We start from the raw sequence: 24,500 nt of genomic DNA, 5'->3' as shown, positions 1-24,500 counted from the left end.
TGTGTTTTCTTAGTTATTTTTTGTATTTTCATAAAAGTCTGTTCCACCCAACCACTACACCCTCACCCGCAAACTCTTTCTTCTTCATTAAAGTATTGAAATTAATATATTTACACATGATGATAAATTCATCATTTGTTTAAGAAAATTATAATTGGTGTAAAAATTTCAAAATGAATTTTTTTTAAATTTAAATGAATTGTGCATATGAAAATTATTTATATATTTATAATATCGAATTAATAGAAAAAAAATACTTTATTCATTAAAAAAATAAATTTCAAATATGTTTTTTGTTTTACTTATTCTAAAAAACTTTTTTATTAACTCAACCAAACATGGTTTTTTTTTTTTTTAAAACAAAAATTGTTTTTTAGAATTCAGTTCCCAAACACAATTTTTTTTTTCCAAAAACACAAAAAATTGTTATTAAAAACTATTCTAAAAAGCTATTTCCTATAACAGTTTTCAAAAACAATAATCAAACATACCCTAAGTTTTCATATTAGAAAAAAGAAATGATTATCTTTATGGGTAAATAGGTTGTTTTGAACCCAGACTCTATTATCTCACTATCCCCATGTTTTTTAAATAATGAAGCATAAAAATTTGTATGTCATAGTTAAATTAACTAGAGTCCATTTGGCAATACTCATAGAAATGCTTTTAAATCAGTAAAAAATGTTATGAAGAAAAATAAGGCATTCGTTAAATTTTAGAAAACACACGTTTTATTATTTATAATATTTTCTAGATTAATACTTAATAATTCATTATTTATAAAAGAACACTTTTAAATAAAAACTGAAAATAAATTGCTTCCAATTAAAAGTTAAAAATCAAATACCCTCTAAGCTTGCTTTTGTCTCACCAAAAGAAATACCTAAATCCATATTGATAAAATTATTCAAACACACGTACAAATCTTTATCAACCTTGAAAGAGAGGTTTTGACTTCTTAAAAAGTCAATTCAAATATCTTACAATTATTTTTTATGCACACATAATTGCATAATAGCGTTAGATGCCATTAAACATGTGATTGGTATGGTTGGTGTGGTGTAAGGATTTAAAGAAGTTATACAAATTAGTAAGTAATTAAATAATGGAAATAATTAATATGATTAATTTTCATGGATTTTAGCCTCATTTGGGAAATTAGAGTTAAAGTGAAGTCATGATTTAAAAGAAGTATAAAATAATAATTGTTTTGTACGAGTAAAAGAAGAAAGACTCGTGATATTGTATTTAATTGTTTATTAAAGATTTTTTTAATTTCAAAGTTCCTTTAATAATGTCAATTAAATACATGCAAATTTTAAATTTATTGAATTTTTAAATATTATTTTCACTTATAAACACAAATCCAAACAAGATTTTTAATGCTGAATTGGGCCAAAGCTCCATCTAAACTCGGGCTATACTAGGCCCAGGGTTTTAGGACTTGAGCCCACCCCCCCAAGCCGGATTCTAGGCTAAGCCCAAAGTTAAAAAGATCTAAAAGGGTAAAAATAAAAATAACAAGGGAAAGATGAGACCAAAAGAAGCGGGAAAGAGGCTGACGAAAGATTGAGAGAATGGCAGTGCCGCAGTGCCTCATCTGGCAATTTCCATATTTGCAAGAAAATACCTTAATATCTTTATTTCCAAAACAAAATAAACTATAAAACTGATAATTACTATCCAACCTCATTGAATTTTTGACATGTGGCAAATTAAAATATGTACATGCCTTCACACGTGTATAATGTATTTGAAATAGTGCCTTTATTACCAGTTCTGATATTATATCGGTCTGGTTAATATCAGAACTGGTAATAGGGGAGATTTACAATGGTTGATAGCAGGCCAGCCCACATCACTGCATGCCTATAAGCCCGACAGGCCCTACTCATCAACCATGACCCAAAAAGCCTTCAAAGCCCAAGACCAAAGTAGCAAGCGGTGTCCAACTAGGGGTACAAATAACGTTGGTTTGGTCGGTTTTTGGTAAAAAAACTAAACCTAACTGATATCGGTTTTGTATGTGATAAAAATGTAATTGACCAGTTTTAAAGTAAAAAATTGAATCAAGTCAAACATTTTAAGGTCAATTTGATTCAGTTTTTGTAAATCTATTTCGACTCAACTTAATGATATTTTTTAATCTTTAATCCAGTCGTAAATTTATATTTTTTTTAAACCCAAAACCATTAATTTGAGTTTATATCACACCTAAGTCTAATTTGTTTTTAAAATGAATTAAAACCCAAATGTCTAACCTCGCAACAGTCATCTACTTTTCCTTCCAGGCTCGGATCCTTTTCATGTTTTGTCAAGCCCAAGAAGGCCTAGGAAGGGAGAGCATCTGACAGTCGTAGTTTGCGGGCCGTGGGCTCGCCATGTGTCGAAGTTTGTTGTATTGTACTTGGGCCCTACGTTTTTGGTACGGTGGTGATCTGGCGTCTGATGGGTTCTTGGAAAACGGTATTAGCGAGTACGGGTCGAGTCATTGCCAATGCCACACCAGTAGCAGTAAAGCCCGTTTCGGAGTGATGGACCGGCCCACTGAAATTGAGCCCGCATCTCCAAAGGGATACCCAACCCGATAAGGTGTCGGGCCGGGTGGAGTTTGTAATGTGCACGTTGCCTACCCATCCAGGCCCAACGTTGACATATTCAACGCCTTCTCCCTCCGCATGGAGCCTCAGAAGTCAACAGCTTTGGTGGGCCCACTGCATTGACTAAGTCACCTTAGTCGGAAATCCTAAAAGTAAACGTGGATCAAGCCATTTTACCTTATTACATCACTTAATTAATCCGAGTTTATTTTCTTTCCTTGTTAAACAAGTCATTAATAATTTAATATATGCCATTAATTAAATTAAACATATTTAATAAAATAATTTAATGTTACCATTTAAATTAAAATAACTTTAATATTAAGTTAAAATAATTTAACTCAAAATCAAATTAACAAATTAAATTATCAAATTTTACGAAACACACTAAATGACAATTTGTATCAATATTGGGTCTTTTAATTTGTAAATTTAAAAACAATTATTTTCAACCCTTACACTATGTTTGATTTTTAGAAAATTTTAAAAAAATACAAAAAAAAAATGAAGAATATGAATAATCAATAAATTATTTTTATATAATAATTTAAACTTATTTCACATTTTTTTTTCTATGACAAAATTAAATAATTTAAAATTTTAGAAAATTTTAAATAATTGCAATTGTATTTGATTTTATTTCATATTTTTTATAAATAAATTATATATGTTTCTTATTATTTATTTATTTATTTTTCACATTTCTCGAAAACTAAATATAATCGTAGTTTAAATCATATTTATTATCGGGTAACCCATCTATATCATCTTATTTTATTATTTAAATGGGGTGGAGGATGGGAAGTGAGTGAAAAAGAAGAGAGTAAGATAAGAAAGGAGGTTGGGTTGGGGTGGTGTTTTGAACGGGGGGTAGTTAGATGTTGAAAAAAAGTAGGAGTTAAAATAGACTTACAAAAAGTTGAGAGGAAAATAAATGTACCTACTACCTCTCAACTCTCCTTTCTTTTTTTTAAAAAAGGTCAAATGTGGTGTTTAATTCATATTTTATTCTTTATTTATAATAGATGTTATTGGAATGTAATAAATTGATTAATCGAATGATATCCCAATGAGTTTATCCATAATAATATGCATTAACAAGAATGACAATGGGGAGAAGGTTCATTCCTCTTTATTTACATCTATTCTTATATTTATCTATAAATAAATAAATTTAAATAGTATTTATCATATTCACTTTCTCTCGTTGAACCCTTTTTTTTAAAAAAAAAAAAATTATAGTTTTTTAAAATTTTCTTTACTTATAAAATTTTAAATTGTAATAAAATAAATATAATTTATAAATCAATAAATGTTTGCAATTTATTTTTATAAAAAGTAACATTTTTATATATTACAAAATTGAAAAAAAAAATCAATTAAACTAATTATTTTTAATATTATATGTAATCAAGCGGAATAAAGTCAACTTCAAAATGTTACAAGTTTGAAAAAAAAATTCAAACTCATTCCATTTGTTCACATTTTTTTCAAACTAATACATCCCTATATGTACGGAGCAATTGGTGTTTGTATATTAACATGTGAAAATGGTAGGAAGGTACAAAATCCAATCACATATTGGGTTAAAGGGTAAAACTTCTTCATATATTTATCATTATTATATAAATATGATGAAAGTCAACCCACTTTTTAGTATTTAATGTTGAAGATGGAGGAGACGCGTCATCATTAAGGCCTCAAGTGTCAAAAATGTTTTGGTCCATGGTAAGAATTTTTTTTAAAAAAAATAAATAAATTAAGTAAACAATAAATGAATACAAAAGTTTTTAAAAATAATTTCAATAGTACGATCCTCAAAAATATTTGGAAAAAAAATTTTAATTATTTCTAAATAAGCATTTTAAAATTTGAATACGATGCAAAAGTAAACATAAATATTGGATTTGTTGTTATGATATGTAGTATATTTTATTGACATGGATAATGATGATTGTGAGTGAGATGATAGATTTCTTTAATGATTCAAAGAGGTTTTTGGCCTATGAAGGGGTGTTGAAAAAGATATAAGACGTCACTAAAGCATGATTAATTCAAAGGGATTCAACAAATAATGATAACTTGTCATTCCCTTGGAAGATGATATTTATAAGTTATTTTATCATAAATTTTTTATAAACTTGTCTTTTTCTTTTTATAGATTTTTTTTTTTCTAGTGTTTAATGCATAGAAACTGTTAGACAATTATTTTCAATAGAAATATTTGATTAAAAATAATGAAATAATCATTAAATTGTGAATGAGTTGAATTTAATATTTCTCATATTTTTACTTGAAAAGTAACTAATTTTTAACATTTTTATCATTTTAAGTATTTAAATATAGATTAAAAAAAAACGATGACATTTTTTTCAAAATAAGTCAAAAAAAGGGACATAGGGTTAAATTTAAAAAATTGTTTTTCATTTACCTTTTTAATCAAAAAACCCTTTTCAATACTTGATTTGGGTTAGGTTAGATTTTTTCAACTCGAACTCAATTTAGGTTAAGTTTGGGCTAGGCTTCAGATAACTCAAGCCTAATTCGAACCTAATTTAATGTTTTTATAATATTTATAATACATATTATTTAATGCAATAATATTCATTTTTTTCTATTTTTAAGAAAAAAAATCAAATTATATTATATTATATATATTTTCACATTTTTAAATATATATATTTATTTATGTTTATTTTTTGGTTACTATGTTAAAATTTTATCCTATTTACTATTTAAAATTTTATATAAACATTTTACAAAAATGTTTTTTACAATATATAGATGAATTTTAAATTATGTAATTCGATCAACTTAAATTCAATTTGATTAATTCAAATCTAACTTAATCAGCTTGAGTATATTTTAAATAACTCAAACTCAATTCAATTTTAAAAAAATGAAATTGGATTGAACTTGAATTGAGTCTAGAGTTAGAGTTTGAGTTGATTATTTATTCATTTAAGTTGAGTTTAACTAGTCATAACCCGAAGAACCCAACCACACTACAACCCTAGTATTTGTTGATATCTTTTAATGGCCTGTACAATGTTTTTTTTTTTTAAGTAATAGATTTTTCTCAAATGAGAAATATGAATTGAATGTACTTCTTTTTCATTCGAGTTGATTCAAACTTTAATCCCTTTATCAAAGCAACTTTGTTCTTTGGTGTTTACAACTTTACACTGTCGGCCGAATGGACGGAGGATTGTGATAAACTTAGTCGAGTTTCACAAAAAAGAGGGCACTATTTTTATGTCATTTCAACTGCCTTGGGATAGAGTTTTGTCTCCTTGTGGTAATATTTTTGGAAGCAGTGACTTGGTAATAGTGGTTTCATTAATTTTGTTTTGTCACAGCAGTGACTTAACATTAAATTGTCAAGTCTAGTTGTGACAGTTTTATCTTCTAGTGCCAATAATTTTGACATACTTGATGAATTCTTCATCTCCTCTTGACCTTCTTATACTAAACTTTTTCTTATGGCTAAGCTTCATTTGATTTTTGATAGATTTTAAGGACAAATTATAATCATGCCAGTGTTGAAGTTATGCGTAAACTTTATATGTCCCTAACCCTTTAAGTTTCTTACATATATCTTATATATGTCTTTTATGATGTACATCACACGTCATGCCTAGCACATATGTTTGACATAATTTTGTATATACCTTATGTTTGGCACAATAAGCATAAATATATATAAATAAATAAATAATAAAGAAAATAATCTTTTTATTTTGCTTTACTATAAAAAAATAGTAGAGAATCAAATTTTAAATATTATAAGAAAATAAAAGTCTATTTGGCAGTTTTTTATATTTTTTAATATAAAACTATATTTAAAAACAATTTTTAAAAATAAAGTGAATAGATAATAATTTTTAAAAAATAAGTAAAAATTATCTTCATCAAATTTTAAAAATAAAAGGAAAATATAAGTTCGTTTAATCATATTTTTTAAAATTTGTTACATATTTTAAATGCTAGAGGATTAGTTGAATTTATAAAGGATAATATTTATATGGAAGAAAAGTCATCATAAATAACATAAATTCAATCCATCATTTTTTCAACTTGAGTTGAAGATTTTAAAATGGGGTTACATATTTTTAACGCAGGAGGATTAGTTAAATTTATAAAGGATAATATTTATATGGAAGAAAAGTCATCATAAATAACATAAATTCAATCCATGATTTTTTCAACTTGAGTTGAAGATTTTAAAACGGGGTTGACTTGGATTGTCAACCCAAATAACCTTGGAAAATAAATGGGCCAAATCGAAGTTTCATTTCCCATTTCCACTAACAAAATCCTAATTATACATGATTTTAAATCCCATGTCGAAACACCACTTTCAAAGAAGAAAATGTTTAATGTCTAATATCTATATTAACTCAAATTAGGAATTTTATGAAAAAAAATAATTTGTAATGACCTTTTTCTATACAAATTCCCAACCCTCCAAAAATAAAAACTACTTCTTCATAGACCGGGTTTAATACCATTTTACTTGAAGTGTTTTTAAGTTAAATTATTCTAGAAGCTTGCGTCAAATTCCATCAAAACTTTTTATGATGGCTCCTACATAGGAGCCTTTAGGTCTGGTCCTTTGTGAACTAGTGTAAGTCAGAAGGCAACTCGATGCCATTTTGTAGGAATCAATTAAAGGTTTGTCGGAGAAAAAAATGTGTAAATCAATATGGTAATTGGATCTCGATGGGACATAACAATGTAACGCTTGTTGGGCTTCATTTTAGAAAACATTTTTAAAATTTTGAAAGATCGGATATGATATTGAGAAATCACTTATAGTGTTTTTTTGGGAAACACTTTATAAATAATTATTGTAAAAACGTTTTTAAAGAAAATATTTCTATTGAAAACACTTTATAATTGATTCTTTAACATTATAAAAGATTTAAAAAAAATTTAAAAGTGCTTTTTAAATTTTACTAAATATTTAATTTTTTCAATACAATTTTTTGCTAAAAGGATATCCTAGAATCATTGTCTCAAACGTAATCATAATCCAATTATTGGCAAGAAAATCATTCACATAAGCATCAGTAATGGTTGTGTTTTATTCATATTGGAAAAAGAAAGAAAGAATTGGAAAAGGAAAGAAAGAAAAGGAGAAAGAAAGGAACAAAGAAAAAGAGAGAAAAAAAAGCTTTTATTTTAAAATTTAACTTTATTGCGCGCCTAGATGTTTTTGTTGCATGGAAATTCAGATTTCTGAACTAAAGGAGTTGAGAAGTCCAAGTAAAGGCAAGATTCTTCTGCGTGTAACGGAGAGATGCTTTAAGGAGATGACATGTCCAAACGCTGCCTTATCATCCGTTTTCAATGGGATAAGGTCAGCAGGTGGGTGCTGGAATTGGGCTACAAACATGGTCATTTCAATTAATTGGAGTCAATTCGTTAGAAAAATCACCCCCAACTAATTTTAAACTTAAAAAAAAAAAAGAAAAAAAAAAAGGAGAAATCCCTCGGGAGTTTCTGAACTTTCTTCGCCCGTGGGCGTATCCCAGTACGAATACGATCCATCTGCAAGCGGCCCAAATTGACTTGGACTGAAGAGCTACTCCTAATAAGAAGGAGAGGCCCAATTTGGGATGTGTTGAAGTACGACATGGATTTTGATGGAGCAGTTGTCCGTTTAGAACCGTTGCAAGTAACAAATTAAGGAGTACTTTATTCTATTTCACAAATAGAACGGTCCACCTTATTACATTGCAAAATAATTGGGTTTGGCTGCATGAATCTAATGATTAAATTTTGATTTCTTTTTATTGAATCCAACTATGGAAAATAAAGCTATGGTTGCTCTATCTACTGCGACATAACACTTACCACTACAATTCATAACAATGAGGGATTTATTTATTTATTTAAATAATTATATTTTATAAAATATTTATTATAATTTTCAATTTTTACGAAGTGCTGTATTTTTAAAAATAGATTTAAGCCTTAAGGTGCCCACACTCTAACCCCACACCAATCCGAAACTCGTGTTGCATAGCCGGCTTCGAATTTGAGGCCCAAATTGAAACACATTGTTACAGCAGAAGGCCCATTGTGGTCAGCGTCAGACTAGAGCCCCTCTACTTCGTAATTGGAACGGGCCGTACATATCGGCCTTGGAACAGGATTGTATCTTGGATTTTGTAGGTTTCAGTTTCCAGGTTAATTAGGCCAGGGCCCATCTGGTTTGTTGGACCTCGCTACTAACACCTAATTTAGAAACAATTATAAAGCTTAGAAGAAAATCATTTAAAAGCTAAATTATACAATTTCACCTCCCCGTTCGACAACTAATTTATTTTATAAAAACACTCCAGTTTTGACCTGGAGCCACTCAAACCAACTGCTAAAAAACCAAAAAGACCCCCATCGGGACACGCTTGCCCTAATCAGCAAAAGCATCACCCACAGAAATTGCTAATCCACGTACTCTCCGCAATTACGACCCAGTGACAAAATTACCCTTTTACGTCCATTATAATGTCGTTCTATTTTCAAAAAACACTCGTAAACTGACGACTTTACCCTCCATAATTGGACCGCCCGGGGCATCACCCATACCCAAATCGTGCCCTAATTAACCGGTAAGGCCGGTAACCATGCAGGGGGTGACCGGTAAACGGAGCTGAAAATTGCTGTCTCCACACCCTAATTCTCCGTCTCTCTCTTTTTTTTTTGGTTTTCTAATTAATTTTCTCTCTTGTGAGAGTGTTGCATATCCATCTCACCGGGTATATATTATGATAATATTTCACATATAAACTCTCTCTCTCTCTTCCTCTCTATATTTTGCATCCTCTGTTATTTTTTTTTCCTTTTTGTGTTTCTCTCTGAGAAAGTGTGGTTTGATTATCGTATTCCCTCGCTTCCTCAGACCATCTTGGTTACGAAACGTCACCGTATCGTGCGCAGAACACCTGTGAATCAACTCCTTGTTGCCGTGCTTCGAAAGCTTGTTTCTCCAAGATTTTGCTATTTCAAGACTGAACGATCTTTCTCGTTCTTCGTAATTTTCACCTTCACCTCTTATTTTTTTTTCTTTTTGTAATTTCTCTGCAATTATTTTACATTCCGTAATTTCCAAGTAATGTAATTTACTCCCTCTTTGTTGGTTTCTCCGGTAGGATTTGTTTTCTGAAGGTGATCTGCTTGAAGGTTTGGATTCAATTCTCTCATTATTTTATTTTATTTTTTCTATTTGTTGTTTTGGTTAGATCTGCTTTAGATATCTGGCTCTCGTGACGGTGAAGATTGTGAAGGAAGTTGTTGTGTTTGCAGAACTTTGATTTGTGCAGAGGATGATTTCGTGCTGAAAATAAAGGAGTTTGTTTCAGAGATGAAACGGTCAAGAGATGATGTTTACATGGGCTCGCAACTCAAACGCCCTGCCGTCTCGTCGCGCGGCGGCGAAGGGTAAGTTTATCTCTATTCTTCTTTTTCTTTTTTTCTTTTTAAATATTTTTTTCAAATATTTTTTTTTGGGATTTTTTTATGTGTTCTCTTTCCGTGATGTTTGATGCGTTCTTCGTTTTAGATTAGTGAATTTTGACGATTATTAGCAATGGGATTAAGCTCCTGAATCGTATGGTGGAAATTTGGGTAACTTTTTTTGGGGATTTGTTGAGCGTTTGTTAGTTTAGTAAATTTTATTTTCCCCTTATTTTGTTGTTTGGTTTGGGTGAAAGTTTATGAATCTCTTGTTAAAAAAAATATTTTGACTTGCTAAGAAAAGATCTAATTTTTATCAAAATTTTCTTTCAAAATTCCCTCAGAAGTTTATCATACAATATTGACATGACAATTGAAAGCAGTAATTCTTCTTCTTTGTATGCGTACATTGCCTATATATATCTCTTTCTTTTTATGTTTTAGTAGAGGTTTTTTGTTTAGCCTGAAAAATGGTTATCCAGGCACTGATCCATCTTTTAGTTTATCTTCTTTTTTTTTTTTTGGTAATATGTTTGCTTATTTAATGTTTGGGCAATGAAGGTCTGGCCAGCCCCAAATGATGGGAGGAGGTACCCAGAAACTAACAACAAACGATGCCTTAGCTTATCTCAAGGCGGTGAAGGACATATTTCAAGACAAAAGGGATAAGTATGATGATTTTCTTGAAGTCATGAAAGATTTCAAGGCTCAAAGGTTTGATCATGATACACTTTTTTTTTAGGTATTTTATCAATGTTTATGTTAAGTTGTTGACATGTCCCAATGTCTTTTGTCGATTGTAGAATTGACACTGCAGGTGTCATAGCAAGGGTGAAAGAGTTATTTAAGGGGCATAGGGATCTAATTTTGGGTTTCAATACCTTCTTGCCAAAGGGATATGAGATCACCCTCCCACTTGAGGATGAACAGCCTCCAGTTAAGAAGCCTGTTGAATTTGAAGAAGCCATCAATTTTGTGAACAAGATTAAGGTGAAAAGACTCTTGATAGTTAGTTTGAGATCTTAGTTTTGCTTGCTTGGGTTTTAATTTAATAATTTTTTATTTTCAGACACGGTTTCAAGGAGATGATCATGTTTATAAGTCATTTTTAGACATTTTGAACATGTATCGGAAGGAAAACAAGTCCATCACTGAGGTCTACCAAGAGGTTTGTTGCACCGTTTTGTGTTTTCCTTGTTATTTTCCGTTGTTTGTTTTTACCTCATAAATATTTCAGTTATTAGGGTATTGGAATTTCCTTTCAGCATCTTTGATGATTGAATTCGTTTCTTTTGCAGGTTGCTGCACTTTTCCATGATCACCCAGACCTGCTTGTGGAGTTCACTCATTTTCTGCCCGATACTTCAGCTGCCTCTACTCAATATGCGCCATCTGGTAGGAATCCTATGCACCGAGAGAGGGGCTCTCTCGTACCTCCATTACGACAGATTCTTACTGACAAGGTATGTTTTTCTCTGTTTTTTTTTTCTTTGGTCTTCTGATTTCTCGTTGATCATTGAGGGAACTTGTTGACACCAGAAGGAAAGGATTACTGCTTCACATGCTGACCGTGACCTCAGTGTCGACCGTCCTGACACAGACCATGATAGAATAATCATGAGAGCAGACAATCAACGGAGGGGTGGTGAAAAAGAAAAGGAGAGGAGAGATGACAGAGACCGGAGAGAGCGAGATGATAGAGACTTTGACCATGATGGCAATAGGGACTTTAATGGCATGCCACGTGTTCCCCACAAAAGGAAAGTTACCCGCAGAGTTGAAGACTCTGTTGCTGACCAAATAAACCAAGGTGGAGAAGGTGCTGAAAACTATGGAATGCGGCCAATGTCATCTTCTTATGATGATAAAAATGCCTTGAAAAGTGAGTTGCTAATTATGCTATTTGTGATTCCTGATCGTAATGTTTTGATTGTAGCACTATGGAAAGAGAAAAGGCAATGCATTGAATATACTATTGACTCTCCCAGCATGGAATATATTTTTGTCATTTTTTTTTTCATCATGGGGATATTATCTGCCAACACAGAGATTTTGTGGGACTTTGCCCCCCTTGTGTTAGTTGGATCTACTTTCCCATTTTTGGATATTTTCATTTACCTTTTTTTAAGAAGCTTTCTTCTTGGTAACTTCTAATCATATTCAAATTCTTGCAACTGATATTTCTGTCTTTATCATTTTTTTTGCATCCTGGAATCATGTTTGTGTATGAGTCTGCATTTAGGAATCTATACTTGCTACCCTTGGTAGGGCGATGCATCTACAAGGTCACTTTCTATTTCTAGAATCAGCTTTTAGTTTTGTAGTTTCTAATGTTCCAATACCATACATATAATTTTGCGTCTATTGTCATATTTCATTAGTCTAGCCTGGGGTGTCTATTCAGGGACATTGGAACACAAAATGCTGCTCTAGAAAGTTGTTGGTAAAGACGTGGCCAACCATTTATGTTCTTTATAATGTTTCAGGGTTCAGCTTGAAATGGCTTGAACGAGTACAGTTTTTAATAGTATGTCATTTGTCTCTACAATGAATTAGTTTTGGCCTAAAAACCTTGAATTTGTGATTTTGAGAACCAATTTTTAGTATGTCATTTATGTTTCCTTTTCTTTTTCCTCTTAAATCTTGAATTTTAAGTGGTCATTGAATCTTCCCCTTTTGTTTCTAGTCATATCTGTAAGACTGCAAGTAGCTAAATCTGAATGTCTTGTAATGCTTTTCATTTTGGAATATGCTCATGTGAAAACCGTGGTTTGGGTAGCTCTGTGTCAGAAATTACTTCTCCATTTCACTTGCTCCAGCACTTGCCATGTTCCTTGTAATTTCATTCCTTCAGGCTTTGAATTTTTTTTTTCCTGATGAAATTTATGTTCTCTTTTGTGAATTGAAGCTTTTATGGTTATAGTTAGTAACACCCCTCTCTCACCCTCTCTCTCTCAATATCTATCTATTTATCCATCCATCCATTGATCTATCTATCCATATATCCATTTATGTATGTATATATTACCTTAATAGTGTAGTTTTTCAGTCTCTTGTTTTTGTTTTTGGAGTTGCATGGTTGACTTGGTTTATGTAATGGCAGGTATGTACAACCAGGAGTTTGTTTTCTGTGAGAAAGTGAAGGAGAAATTACGACAGTCTGATAGCTACCAGGAATTTTTGAAATGCCTTCATATTTATAGCAAGGAAATAATTACTCGAACAGAATTGCAATCTCTGGTATGGTTTATATGTCCCCTGCTTTCTTTGTTTTGGTGGTTACTTGTTGTCTAGATTTTCCGAGGGCCTTTAATGTATTTGGTTGTATTGCTTGCATTGATTCTAGCACCAGTTTTCATTTCCATATTTTAATTTATTGAGATAGTTTTTTATAGTAGTAAATGTATTTTCTGTTGCCCTATGCAACAGGATACTAATATTGATTTGATATAATTATCCAATTCTTCAAGTGATGAAGCCTGCCAGGGTGGCTCAGTTGGTTAGGGCGAATGCTAGGATGTGCGATAGAGGTGCGGTCCCAGGTTCGAATCCTGCCGCTGGCTAAATACCCTTTTACCCAGTGTTGATTGTTTCAGGTGCAGTCATCCTGAGGTTTGGGTCCCCATGGAGACTCTCAAGTGCTTAGCCATGGAAGGTTCCTCGGTCATATTTAGAAAAAAAAAACTCCAAGTAATGAAATTTGGGCAGATCTATTAATGCATGAGTCATTGGGCTTACCATAGCTAGGTAGTCATATGCGTTGTTATGTGGCTTAATGATGCAAACAGGTTTCATATCTTCTCATATGTCATGTATTGAGCCTCATTCTGTGTGCAGCTTGTCCAGTTGCCCCAAGGCTGAAGAAGGGAGGATTGCAACAGATCCTACATTAAGCCTTTGGTTAAATCCTGATGGATATGGATCCCAAAAACCTTTATTCTCATATCCTGAAAGTTGATGTGATCCTCGATGGAGCATCTTTGTGCCTTGGAGTGAGACTTAGTTGAGTCAAATAAGCAGGATTATAGTTGTTGTAGATTATTCTAATATACATTGTATTTATGGAAGGCAGTGTCTTTTATTTGCTTCTCTGAGTAATATCTTAATTTTCTCTTTCATTCTCTCCTGCATTTTCTCTTATAAAGGAATATAAGTGATAGTACACTAAGATTTCTATATTTTGAAGTCACTTTGAAGTTAGACAAAATCAACTTAGGCATCTAACTAATGCAATTTTCTTGTTTGACAATATCAGGGAATGGAACAAAACCTGAAAATTTTTCCACAATTTTATTCTATAATAAGCAATTCTTTTTAAAACTTTTCTCTTTGTTCTAGTACTTTAAATGCATAAATCCCGTCAATAGCATTACTGGGAATTTGAGACTCAGTGGTACTTAATCATGGATCTACCTGGAGAGGTGATTATGATCAGTGCGTGTTTCAGAAAGATCTGCCCACATATTCAATGTGACCAGATAAGATCACATGAAAATGGACAGTTATAAATGCGTTAGCGCTGCATTAGCTTTACTGGGATTTTGGAGAATAGATGACATTTAATTATGGATCTACCTTGAAAGGTGATTAATGATCTATTCATGTTTCAGATAGATCTATATACATATTCAACAAGACCACATAACATCACTTGAGATGGGCCCTGCTGTCAAATTGTCGATGGAGGAGATGTCACTATTGTTACTATCAGATAAAATTTTAAGAAATTTCTTAGGTTTTCTGGAGTAGACACATTTCAAAGGCCTAACATCATTGAGAATTCCATTTTATTTCTGTTTTCAATTGACATCATAACCATAGACTCAATGGTAACACAACTTATTCAATTGATATATTTAGATAAATCTTATTAATGTGTGCTGGATCTGATTAGTGATTTTTTTCATTTCTGTCAGGTTGGAGATTTAATTGGAAAGTATCCTGATCTTATGGACGAGTTCAATGAATTTTTGACCCGTTGTGAGAAGATTGGTAACTATTGATACCATTTTCTTTTAAGTAATATGCTCTGAATTCTGAATCATTTTATCTAATTATGACCTTTCTTGCAGATGGATTTCTTGCTGGTGTTATGAGTAAAAGTACGTAAAAAAATTTTATTTTCTTTTTTGTGATCTTTAATTTAGTTGCCTCTTGTAGCCAGTGTGACAAATGTTCTAGAGTTGCTTTTATTACATTGTCACCTCATTACAAGAACTCGTTGTAAATCCCATTTCGAAATTCATTTTAAAATTTATGTGTTGTTGGCAAATTCTTAACAAGCTTTTTAACTAATCACAGAATCCTTGTGGAATGAAGGACATTTACCCAGATCAGTGAAGATAGAGGATAGGGATAGAGATCGAGATCGTGAAAGGGATGATAGGGACAAAGATAGAGACCGGGAAAATAGAGAGAGGGATAGACTTGATAAAAGTGGAGGCTTTGGCAATAAAGATGCAGTTAATCAAAAGATGTCTTTGTTCCAAAACAAGGAGAAGTATATGGCAAAGCCCATTCAAGAACTTGATCTCTCTAACTGTGAGCGCTGTACTCCCAGTTATCGACTTCTTCCAAAGAATGTATGCAATTATTTCTCTTAGCATTTTTGTCTTTGTTTTTTTGGAAGATTAGAATGTTGACAATTAGAAATATATCTCCATCCCGGTCCTGATCTCAAAGTAAGGCAGGGTAGGGAAACTGGATTCCCATATCTGCATGGCCCTGCCTTGGTTAAAAATTGCCTATTATATTAGAATAAATATAATTTATTAAGTTTTTCATAAATTTTTATATAAATTTGTTTAAGAGAATTTAACTTGCATTTTTATCTTTCGTGTGTTCAAAATTATTTTACATGCGTTTAAAAAGAAAAGAAAAACAATTGAAAATGGAATTAAATTTTATTTTATTCTCTCTGTTTTTACCTATCAAATTTTTTTTTTATTTTTTTATTTTTCATTTCATATGTGAACAACAGGGTGGGATGCTGTAAAACCCTAATCCGATCCTGGTTCTAAAATAAAACCCCTCCCAACTTGCCCCTACCTCAATTACACCTCCTCTAGACTCATCCTATCAGAAGCAGGGAGGATTGGATTCCGGAAAAAGACCAACCCTCTACCCCCAATTCCCAATGATAGATACATAAATCCTCTTACTAAGTTTTGTATTCATCTTGGTCTAATGTGTCTTATGCAGTATCCAATACCTTCTGCAAGCCAGAGAACAGAACTTGGTGCAGAAGTGTTGAATGACTATTGGGTGTCTGTCACTTCGGGAAGTGAGGATTATTCTTTTAAGCACATGCGCAAAAACCAATATGAAGAGAGTCTATTCCGATGTGAAGATGACAGGTAAGAGCTGGCTTGAGAATTTTAACATCATAACCTTTTTATCCTCACCTTCTTTGAGTACATATGTGAATTTTCACTGTGTTGTGCTTTCATTTTGTTTTAACCTCGTAATTGTAGTCGTCAACCATGTTCTCTGATGCTTGTGCATTTATCCAATGCTAAGCTTTTTTCAATGAAATATCTGATTTCAGTATAATGATGATAGTTCATTAAATTCTATTATATACAGATTTTTTTATTCTATCTTCCTTTTCTTCAGAGGTCCTGATCAGTTGCTTGAAATTATTTTGATTTTGCAATTTATGATGTTAGGTTTGAACTGGACATGCTGTTAGAGTCTGTAAATGTAACAACTAAGCGTGTGGAAGAATTGTTAGATAAGATCAACAATAATACTATCAAAACAGATAGTCCAATTCGTATTGAGGACTACTTCACAGGTGATAAGCTCGTTGATACATATTGAAATGTCAAGATATTGTTTCACTCAATGTGACCTCTCATTTAGCCATTTCCTTTTCTTTTCTGTGGTTTTCAGCTCTGAATCTTAGATGCATTGAACGTTTATATGGTGACCATGGGCTTGATGTGATGGACGTATTGAGGAAGAATGCAACTCTTGCTTTGCCAGTTATACTAACTCGCTTGAAACAGAAACAAGAGGAGTGGGCTAGGTGTCGTTCTGATTTTAATAAAGTTTGGGCAGAAATTTATGCCAAGAACTATCACAAATCTCTTGATCATCGCAGCTTCTATTTCAAGCAACAGGACTCAAAGAGCTCGAGCACAAAGGGTAATTTACAACGCTTTATTTTGGTATATACAGGGATTACAATATACTAAAATAATTTTTGCCAACTCCTGAATATCTTTCAAGGATAAAAGCGATTGCTCCTTCCCCTTCCCCCCTTATCTTTCAATCTCTTATTTCTTTCCAAATGTGCTGACCCGCTATTGAATATTCAGGCAATTCTACTTGTTTTCTTTTGAGGGAGAGTAGTACTTCTAAATTTCAGGAAACTTCAACTTTAAACAAATTAATTCAAGTTCTTGATTTGACTGAATCTGTTATGAAGTATTAAATTTATTCATGACTCAATCGTGTTTTGGTTTAAACTTGCTCAACTCCCGAAATTAGATGAGTGTTTGGTAAATCAATTTAATGACTTAATATGATTACATAATAACTTAATTTAAGTTATTATGTAGATTAAACATGTTAGATAAAACAACTTAATATTGCAATTTAAAGTTAAAACTAACGTTAAGTAATTAACTTATTTTAAATTCCAAATCTTTTTTGCCTATTTTGCTTGTATCTAATGAGAGTCTTCTTTATATTCATGAATCTACTTTCATAGATCATTATTATTATAGATATTTTATAGTTATTTTTTGTGTTTACAATGCTTTTAGTATGAATGTTTAACAAACAAATTTATTACTTAAGATTAGTAAAGGTAAATATTAGTTACACTTGATGAGAGTAAATATTAGTTATAATTAACGAGTGCAAATATGTTAGTTTGATAATTTGGAAAAAAATTAAATTAGCTTTACTAAACAACTTCAATGCTTAAAGTAAAAATTAAGTAATAAATTTTAAGTTAACAACTTAACAATAATTTAACTTAGAGTCAACTTAAATCATTAAATAATAACTATTAAGTTTTACCAAACACCTAATAGGTCTTGTGCTTAATTTTTTCCGAATATTTACTTGAATCCACGTTCAAAACCATTAGAGTTAATACCTATTTAGGGCTGATGTTGTCCATGTGATGCTTGAGAATATATTGTAAAAAAAATAAAATTACTACTTCAAATTTGTTGATAAGTGATTGCAGATTTCAATATAAAAAAAGGTTGTTAGCATGTAAAAAGATGTTTCTCATTATTATTAGAGGCAAACTGGTTTTTCTCTCTAGAAGTCAATTACACTGCCTAGATATCTCATATCTGTGAGATAGTGCCCATGAATAAGTTGATTCTAATTTGATGAAAGCACCTAATTTTGAGTATGTGTATGTGTGTCTATGTGTGTGCATGGTTGTGTTTTTGTTGACAGATTTTTTTTTTTTTAAATAATTATTATTGAGGTTTGTGGACTTCCCATGGGAATGAATCATTTGAACACTAACTTGGTTTTTTATGTAGTTCATCACATGATTATTAAAGTTAGACAGAAAATGATCTATTCTATCGTATTCAGTGAAATATGGTTTAGATCTCTGTACACTATTAAAATTTGTGCTATCATATGAAGCGAAATGTGGTTTTGACTACATGCCTCATTATGACGTTTTTGAAGATTATGTGCGTTCCACCTTGCATCCTCACTCCAAGTTTCCTGTCCTAGAAATATCCATCTATTCTCCTTTCCTCCACATTTGGGAATAAATTGCATGTGCATAACTGTGCCATTCCCTAGCTTTTGTTAACTTCCTAAATGTCTCTGTTTTAATCCAGTCTTGGAAAATAAAATAAATCAACTTATCCAAAATAACGATGAAAAGGAAACAATGTGAACTGACCAGATAATACTTGAAAGATGGTGGAATTATTTGAGTAGTGTCCAAATGCTCAGTATTTGCTTCAGTCCACTGTCTAATTTATCATGCTTTTTCACTGAGCAGCTTTATTGGCTGAGATTAAAGAAATTAGTGAGAAGAAGCGGAAGGAGGATGATGTGCTTCTTGCTATTGCTGCTGGAAATAGACGACCTATCATTCCAAACTTGGAATTTGAGTACCCTGATTCAGACATTCATGAAGATTTGTACCAGCTTATCAAATATTCCTGTGGAGAAGTTTGTACAACTGAACAGTTGGATAAAGTTATGAAAATTTGGACAACCTTCCTGGAACCTATGCTTGGGGTTCCTTCTCGGCCCCAGGGCGCAGAGGACTCTGAAGATGTTGTGAAGACTAAGAGTCATGCTGCCAAGAATGGTGCTGCAAGCATTGGAGAAAGTGACGGGAGTCCTGGTGGTGGTGCAAGTGCGACAAACACCAAACAGATTAATTCATCTAGAAATGGAGATGAAACTATTCCACCTGAGCAATCAAGTTCTTGCAGGGTTTGGATGGTAAATGGAGATAATGGGGTTAAAGAAGATGGTTCTCTTGATGCAGACCGTATGCCACGTAAGGCTGATACTTTTTGTGCTAGTACTCAACAAGGGAAAATGCAGACCAGTGCTGCTATGGCTGATGAAATGTCTGGGGTCAGCAAACAAGCTACTTGTAATGAACGGGTGACCAATTCAAATGCCTCCCTTGCTAGTGGAGCAGAGCAGAGTCATGGAAGAACCAACATGGAAAATACGTCAGGTTTGTAAAATGTTCTAAAACAGATGCAACTCATAGGCAAACCTTTATTTAGCTCATTTGAAGCTGAATGTTGCTAGTCTTTTTTCTTTTCTTTTTTTTTTTTCATTTTCTCAAAATGATGGCTGGAATTCTGGGACATTTTTCTTTGCAGGACTTAATGCTACTCCTTCCAGAGCTAGTAATACTGCTCTTGAGGGTGCGCTCGAATTGAGACCAAGTAATGAAATTTTACCTTCATCAGAGGTATGTTTAAAGTGTGGACATTACCTCTCTAAAGTTGACAGCCATTGTTTATCAAGATGAATGAATTTTCTCTTATTTTTTTTTTGTTGCTTTTCCCCACTATTTGCTGTTGTTGTTGTTGTGTTCTCTTTTTTTTCAGTTGTGTGTGTGCTGGAGGAGTGCTGGGTTTTGGGTTTGGGTCTGGAATGTATTTTTTTGGTTCCAAGTATATTTAAAAAACAAAAAGGAGGAACTGATCATATGGATTATTGAAAAAAAGACAGATGCTTTACAAATGTAGCAGGGGGATGGCATCCTTGTTTCATATGTGATAAATTTGGTGGATCGATTTCTTACTAATATCTTGGTATGGCTGCCTCATTCTATAAGCTAGTCGCTGCTCCTCAAAAGTTATTTGGAAAATTTATCTGTTTAATCTAATGATTTGAAACCAAAATTTGAAGGAATTAAAACTTGTCCATCAGGTAGCAAATGAGACCCTTGTACATTTTGACTTCAATAATAGATTATGAATGATTTCTTGATTGGTATCAGCTGACTACAGTACTTAGTTGAGACATCCAAAATGTTTGGAAGCTGAACTGACATGGGATTATCAGTACAGACCTTAATGTTGAGTCGTTGAAGAATTCATTTGATGTATTTTGGGTGAAGGGCTATTTTTAGTTATTTCTTGCCACCCAAAGTGTGTGGGGTACACATTAAGAAATAAATCAAAAATGAAAAATAAAAACCCAAATAAAAAACTTCACAATAAATCAGCCTATTCACATTTTTAGCTGTAAGCGAAATCATCAAGTATTAATTACATGCTACTGGCTAGCCATCAGCTGAATAGGCTATTGAAAGCTAGCAAAGTGCTATAAATTTTGTGTAACAGAAGACACTAATCAAAATATTGTTTATTTTTATTGATTTGAGATGCTACTAGTCCAGAAAGTTAATCAAAAGGTCAACCCTTGGATGGGCTGGTTAAAAGGTTTGGTGTATGTCATGTATTCTTGTTGACATTTTAATGTAAGTAGCTCATGTTTTCTGATTGTGTGCATTGAATAACATCTTTTCGCAATCAGAGATTCATGTAAGTAGAAATGGATAAATTATTGTGGAGTATTTGAACATTTGGGTGGTGGATTGATGGTCAAAATATTGACTGTTGTGCTTTCTGATGGTTGTTTTTTCGAAATGTTTTTGTTGTTTGTGATTCTTACTCTTAAATGTTTGCCTGTTCTGATAGGTTGGTGATTGTATCAGACCAACTATATCTACAAATGGTGTGATGACAGAAGGTGTCAAAGCTCACAGATATCATGAAGAATCTGCTGGGAACTCAAAAATTGAAAGAGAAGAGGGTGAGTTATCTCCAAATGGAGATTTTGAGGAGGATAATTTTGCAGTCTATGGGGATGCCGGTGTTGAAGGTAAATCAAAGGATACTGCTGCAAGCAGGCAATATCAAACCAGACATGGAGTGGAAGAAATATGTTGTGGAGAAGCTGGGGGAGAAAATGATGCTGATGCTGATGATGAAGGTGAGGAAAGTGCTCAGAGGTCATCAGAAGACAGTGAGAACGCTTCTGAGAATGGTGATGTTTCAGGAAGTGAATCAGGTGAGGGTGAGGAATGCTCTCGTGAAGAGCATGAGGAAGATGGGGATCATGATGAGCATGATAACAAGGCTGAGAGTGAAGGTGAGGCTGAAGGAATGGCTGATGCACATGATGTTGAAGGAGATGGAACATTGTTACCATTTTCAGAACGTTTTCTACTAACTGTGAAGCCTCTTGCAAAGCATGTTCCTCCATCTTTACAGGACAAAGAGAAAAACTCTCGGGTTTTTTATGGAAATGATTCTTTTTATGTGCTTTTTAGGCTTCATCAAGTAAGGCTTGCTTCATTGTGATTTACATTTCAGATTGTATTTTTGCTGGCTTTTTTGAGTTATTTATATGGTTGTTTTCACTCATTTCTTTTTTCCTCTAATGTGATAGACACTGTATGAGAGAATGCAGTCAGCAAAGCTCAATTCATCTTCAGGTGAAAGGAAATGGAGAGCTTCAAGTGACACAAATTCTACTGATTTGTATGCCAGGTGGTTTAGCTTCACAAGTTGTGCCTTTTGAACCACTTCAAAGTTATCACTGGATATTAACTTGGGACTCCTTTGCTTTTGGTACAGATTCATGAATGCACTTTACAATTTACTTGATGGTTCTTCTGACAATACAAAATTTGAGGATGATTGCCGAGCAATCATAGGAACTCAGTCATATGTTCTATTTACATTAGATAAGCTGATATATAAACTTGTCAAGCAGGTAAGAGTCTTATTACTACTTTTTTCCTGTTGTGTTTTTTTTTTCCAATTATTATTTCCTTTAGTTGTCCTACCGTTTTCCTCTTATCTCCTAACGTTGTATCTTCCTGGTATTTGCCTCAGCTGCAAACAGTTGCAACAGATGAGATGGACAACAAGCTCCTCCAACTTTATGCATATGAAAAATCAAGAAAGCCTGGGAGATTTGTCGATATGGTTTATTACGAAAACTCCCGTGTTCTTCTTCATGACGAGAACATTTATCGCATTGAGTGTGTATGTAATCAATTGTTTTTCTTTCCTTTTCTGTTTTGGATAGAGTTTATTGGATGTTAGAAAGGAAATCTCTTAAATATGGTCTTATATGTAAATATGTTTTCTGTTTTGTTGCAGTCGTCTGCTCCCACTCATTTGACCATTCAGCTTATGGACAATGGGCATGATAAGCCTGAAGTGACTGCTGTTTCCATGGACCCTAATTTTGCAGCTTATCTTAACAGTGATTTCCTTTCAGTTGTTAATGAAAAAAAGAAATCTGGAATTTTTTTGAGGAGGTGTGTATGAAATTGATAAAGTTGTTCTTGTTCTGTATTTGATATACATGACTAATACCAGCTTGTATTTGCAGAAACAAGCGCAAATATGCACGAGGAGACGAGTTTTCTGTTGCATGCCAGGCCATGGAAGGACTTCAAGTTGTTAATGGTCTTGAATGTAAGATAGCATGCAGTTCATCCAAGGTATCACATGTTTTATACAAGTCAATTGCTGTCAGCAATATTTTGTAGATATCGTAGTAAATTTACAGGATTGTTTGTGAAGCTTGAAGTATATCTACATGTTTGTTCTGCTTGTATAATTTGGACCATTACTTCTTTCTGTCAAATCACTGATCTGGATGTGGCAGGTATCGTATGTTTTAGACACAGAAGATTTCTTGTTCCGAGTGAGGAAGAAACGGAAAACTTCAGTGAGGAAGAGTTCATGCCATGACCAGGCAAAGTCTTCAAATGGCTGTTCAGTTAATGGATTCACAGATTGCTTTCTTCCTCCTAATCTGCCCTGCTGTGACTCTTAAAAGTAGATACGGTATGTTCTGATCTTTATTGCTAAAGCTCATTATCGGGAATCCTTACTTTCAAAAACAAGCATATGGAATATTAGATGAGTTTCGTATCAGTTTACCCTATCAAAAGCAGTGTATAAAAACCAAACCATAGCATTGGTCTAACTTGGTTTGACCTGAACTTGCCGGTCCTAAGATCCAGCCTAGTCAAGAAACTGAAGTACTAAAACCATAGATCTTTGGTTTTTTCAATTGAACCTGCCACTTTTAGTGGTCTGAAAGTTCAGTTGATTTGAGAAGAAATATAAAGTTAAAAATTTGACAGCAGTCTTATCAGACATGAGCACTGTGTTGTCCATGGCATATGACACATGTCATACATTTGGTGTGGATCAGTGGACTCCAACAAATTGGAAAATGGATAAACCTTTCTGACAGATGAATCCAAATCCTTTCAACTAGAATAATTTTTCTAGCTTCTGTTTTTGTATTATTATTATTTTGGCCAGACCATAATCCAAAATCCTTTTATTTTAGGAACGTTTTGGTTTACTGGATTGCTGGATGAACATTTTTTCTTTTGTTTTTGGCAATTATTATTAGTTTTTAATTCAGGGTAAACAACATGCTGATATTTGTGTTTTCTGTTTCTTGTGTTTTTCAATAGCCTTTCTCTCACACATTGGATACACTGGCTCTGAAAGTGGAAAGTCATTGGTGCTGCAGGTGTAAAAGACATCTTGGAGCTACTTTAATGTACTCTTTTATTTCTCACCGACCAAATAAAGAATGAAGGGAAGGGAAAGTGAAATGGCTCAAAAGATTGTAGTATACTGTAAGTTTTGTGGCTGGCATTTTGAGCCACAGTCTTGTAAATAGGAGGGGTATTTGTGATGTAAAACCTGAGATATATGTTCATTCAATTCATCAACTTTTCTTTATTAGTCTTTTTGCTTATAAACACAAACACAAGGCCCGCCCTTTTTAGTGCAATTCATGTTGACCCTTTCTGGTCCTTTAAATCTTCTTATGTAGTTAAACATTTTTGAATGTTCATACTAAGGATCTTTGAATGGGGTATACCACAGGAATACCCAAAAAGGGTGACTCCCTACTTGAACAGTG

At 32.8% G+C, this 24,500-nt stretch overlaps 1 protein-coding gene and 1 long non-coding RNA gene across 7 annotated transcripts; both read left to right on the top strand.

Moving 5' to 3' along the window:
• The first annotated feature begins 9,405 nt into the window (after positions 1 to 9,405).
• LOC117915591 (paired amphipathic helix protein Sin3-like 4) lies at positions 9,406 to 24,397 on the top strand. 6 transcript variants are annotated; one of them, XM_034831210.1, is made up of 25 exons: positions 9,411 to 9,639; positions 9,758 to 9,788; positions 9,912 to 10,046; positions 10,623 to 10,775; positions 10,865 to 11,051; positions 11,131 to 11,229; positions 11,360 to 11,524; positions 11,604 to 11,943; positions 13,165 to 13,301; positions 14,978 to 15,053; positions 15,134 to 15,163; positions 15,363 to 15,643; positions 16,263 to 16,417; positions 16,730 to 16,857; positions 16,956 to 17,210; positions 19,054 to 19,749; positions 19,901 to 19,992; positions 21,230 to 21,874; positions 21,984 to 22,084; positions 22,172 to 22,310; positions 22,433 to 22,585; positions 22,703 to 22,863; positions 22,938 to 23,049; positions 23,217 to 23,398; positions 24,043 to 24,397. In XM_034831210.1, the coding sequence occupies exons 3-24, from the start codon at positions 9,970 to 9,972 to the stop codon at positions 23,385 to 23,387; spliced, it is 4,353 nt and encodes a 1,450-aa protein (XP_034687101.1). In that variant the 5' UTR covers positions 9,411 to 9,639; positions 9,758 to 9,788; positions 9,912 to 9,969; the 3' UTR covers positions 23,388 to 23,398; positions 24,043 to 24,397. The 6 variants fall into 6 exon arrangements, with proteins under 6 accessions (XP_034687119.1, XP_034687101.1, XP_034687109.1 ...); XM_034831218.1 differs by having other exon boundaries at positions 11,601 to 11,943; positions 15,381 to 15,643; XM_034831203.1 differs by having other exon boundaries at positions 11,601 to 11,943; positions 24,102 to 24,397.
• LOC117915635 lies at positions 13,308 to 14,179 on the top strand. Its single transcript, XR_004651425.1, has 2 exons — positions 13,308 to 13,808; positions 13,899 to 14,179. It is a non-coding gene; the product is annotated as an uncharacterized LOC117915635 (long non-coding RNA).
• Positions 24,398 to 24,500: the final 103 nt, after the last annotated feature.

The sequence above is a fragment of the Vitis riparia genome, chromosome 1 (genome assembly GCF_004353265.1).
Source record: "Vitis riparia cultivar Riparia Gloire de Montpellier isolate 1030 chromosome 1, EGFV_Vit.rip_1.0, whole genome shotgun sequence".
Lineage (NCBI taxonomy): Eukaryota > Viridiplantae > Streptophyta > Magnoliopsida > Vitales > Vitaceae > Vitis > Vitis riparia.
Note: the sequence above shows the minus strand (reverse complement) of the source record. Positions and strands in the feature narration are given on the sequence as shown.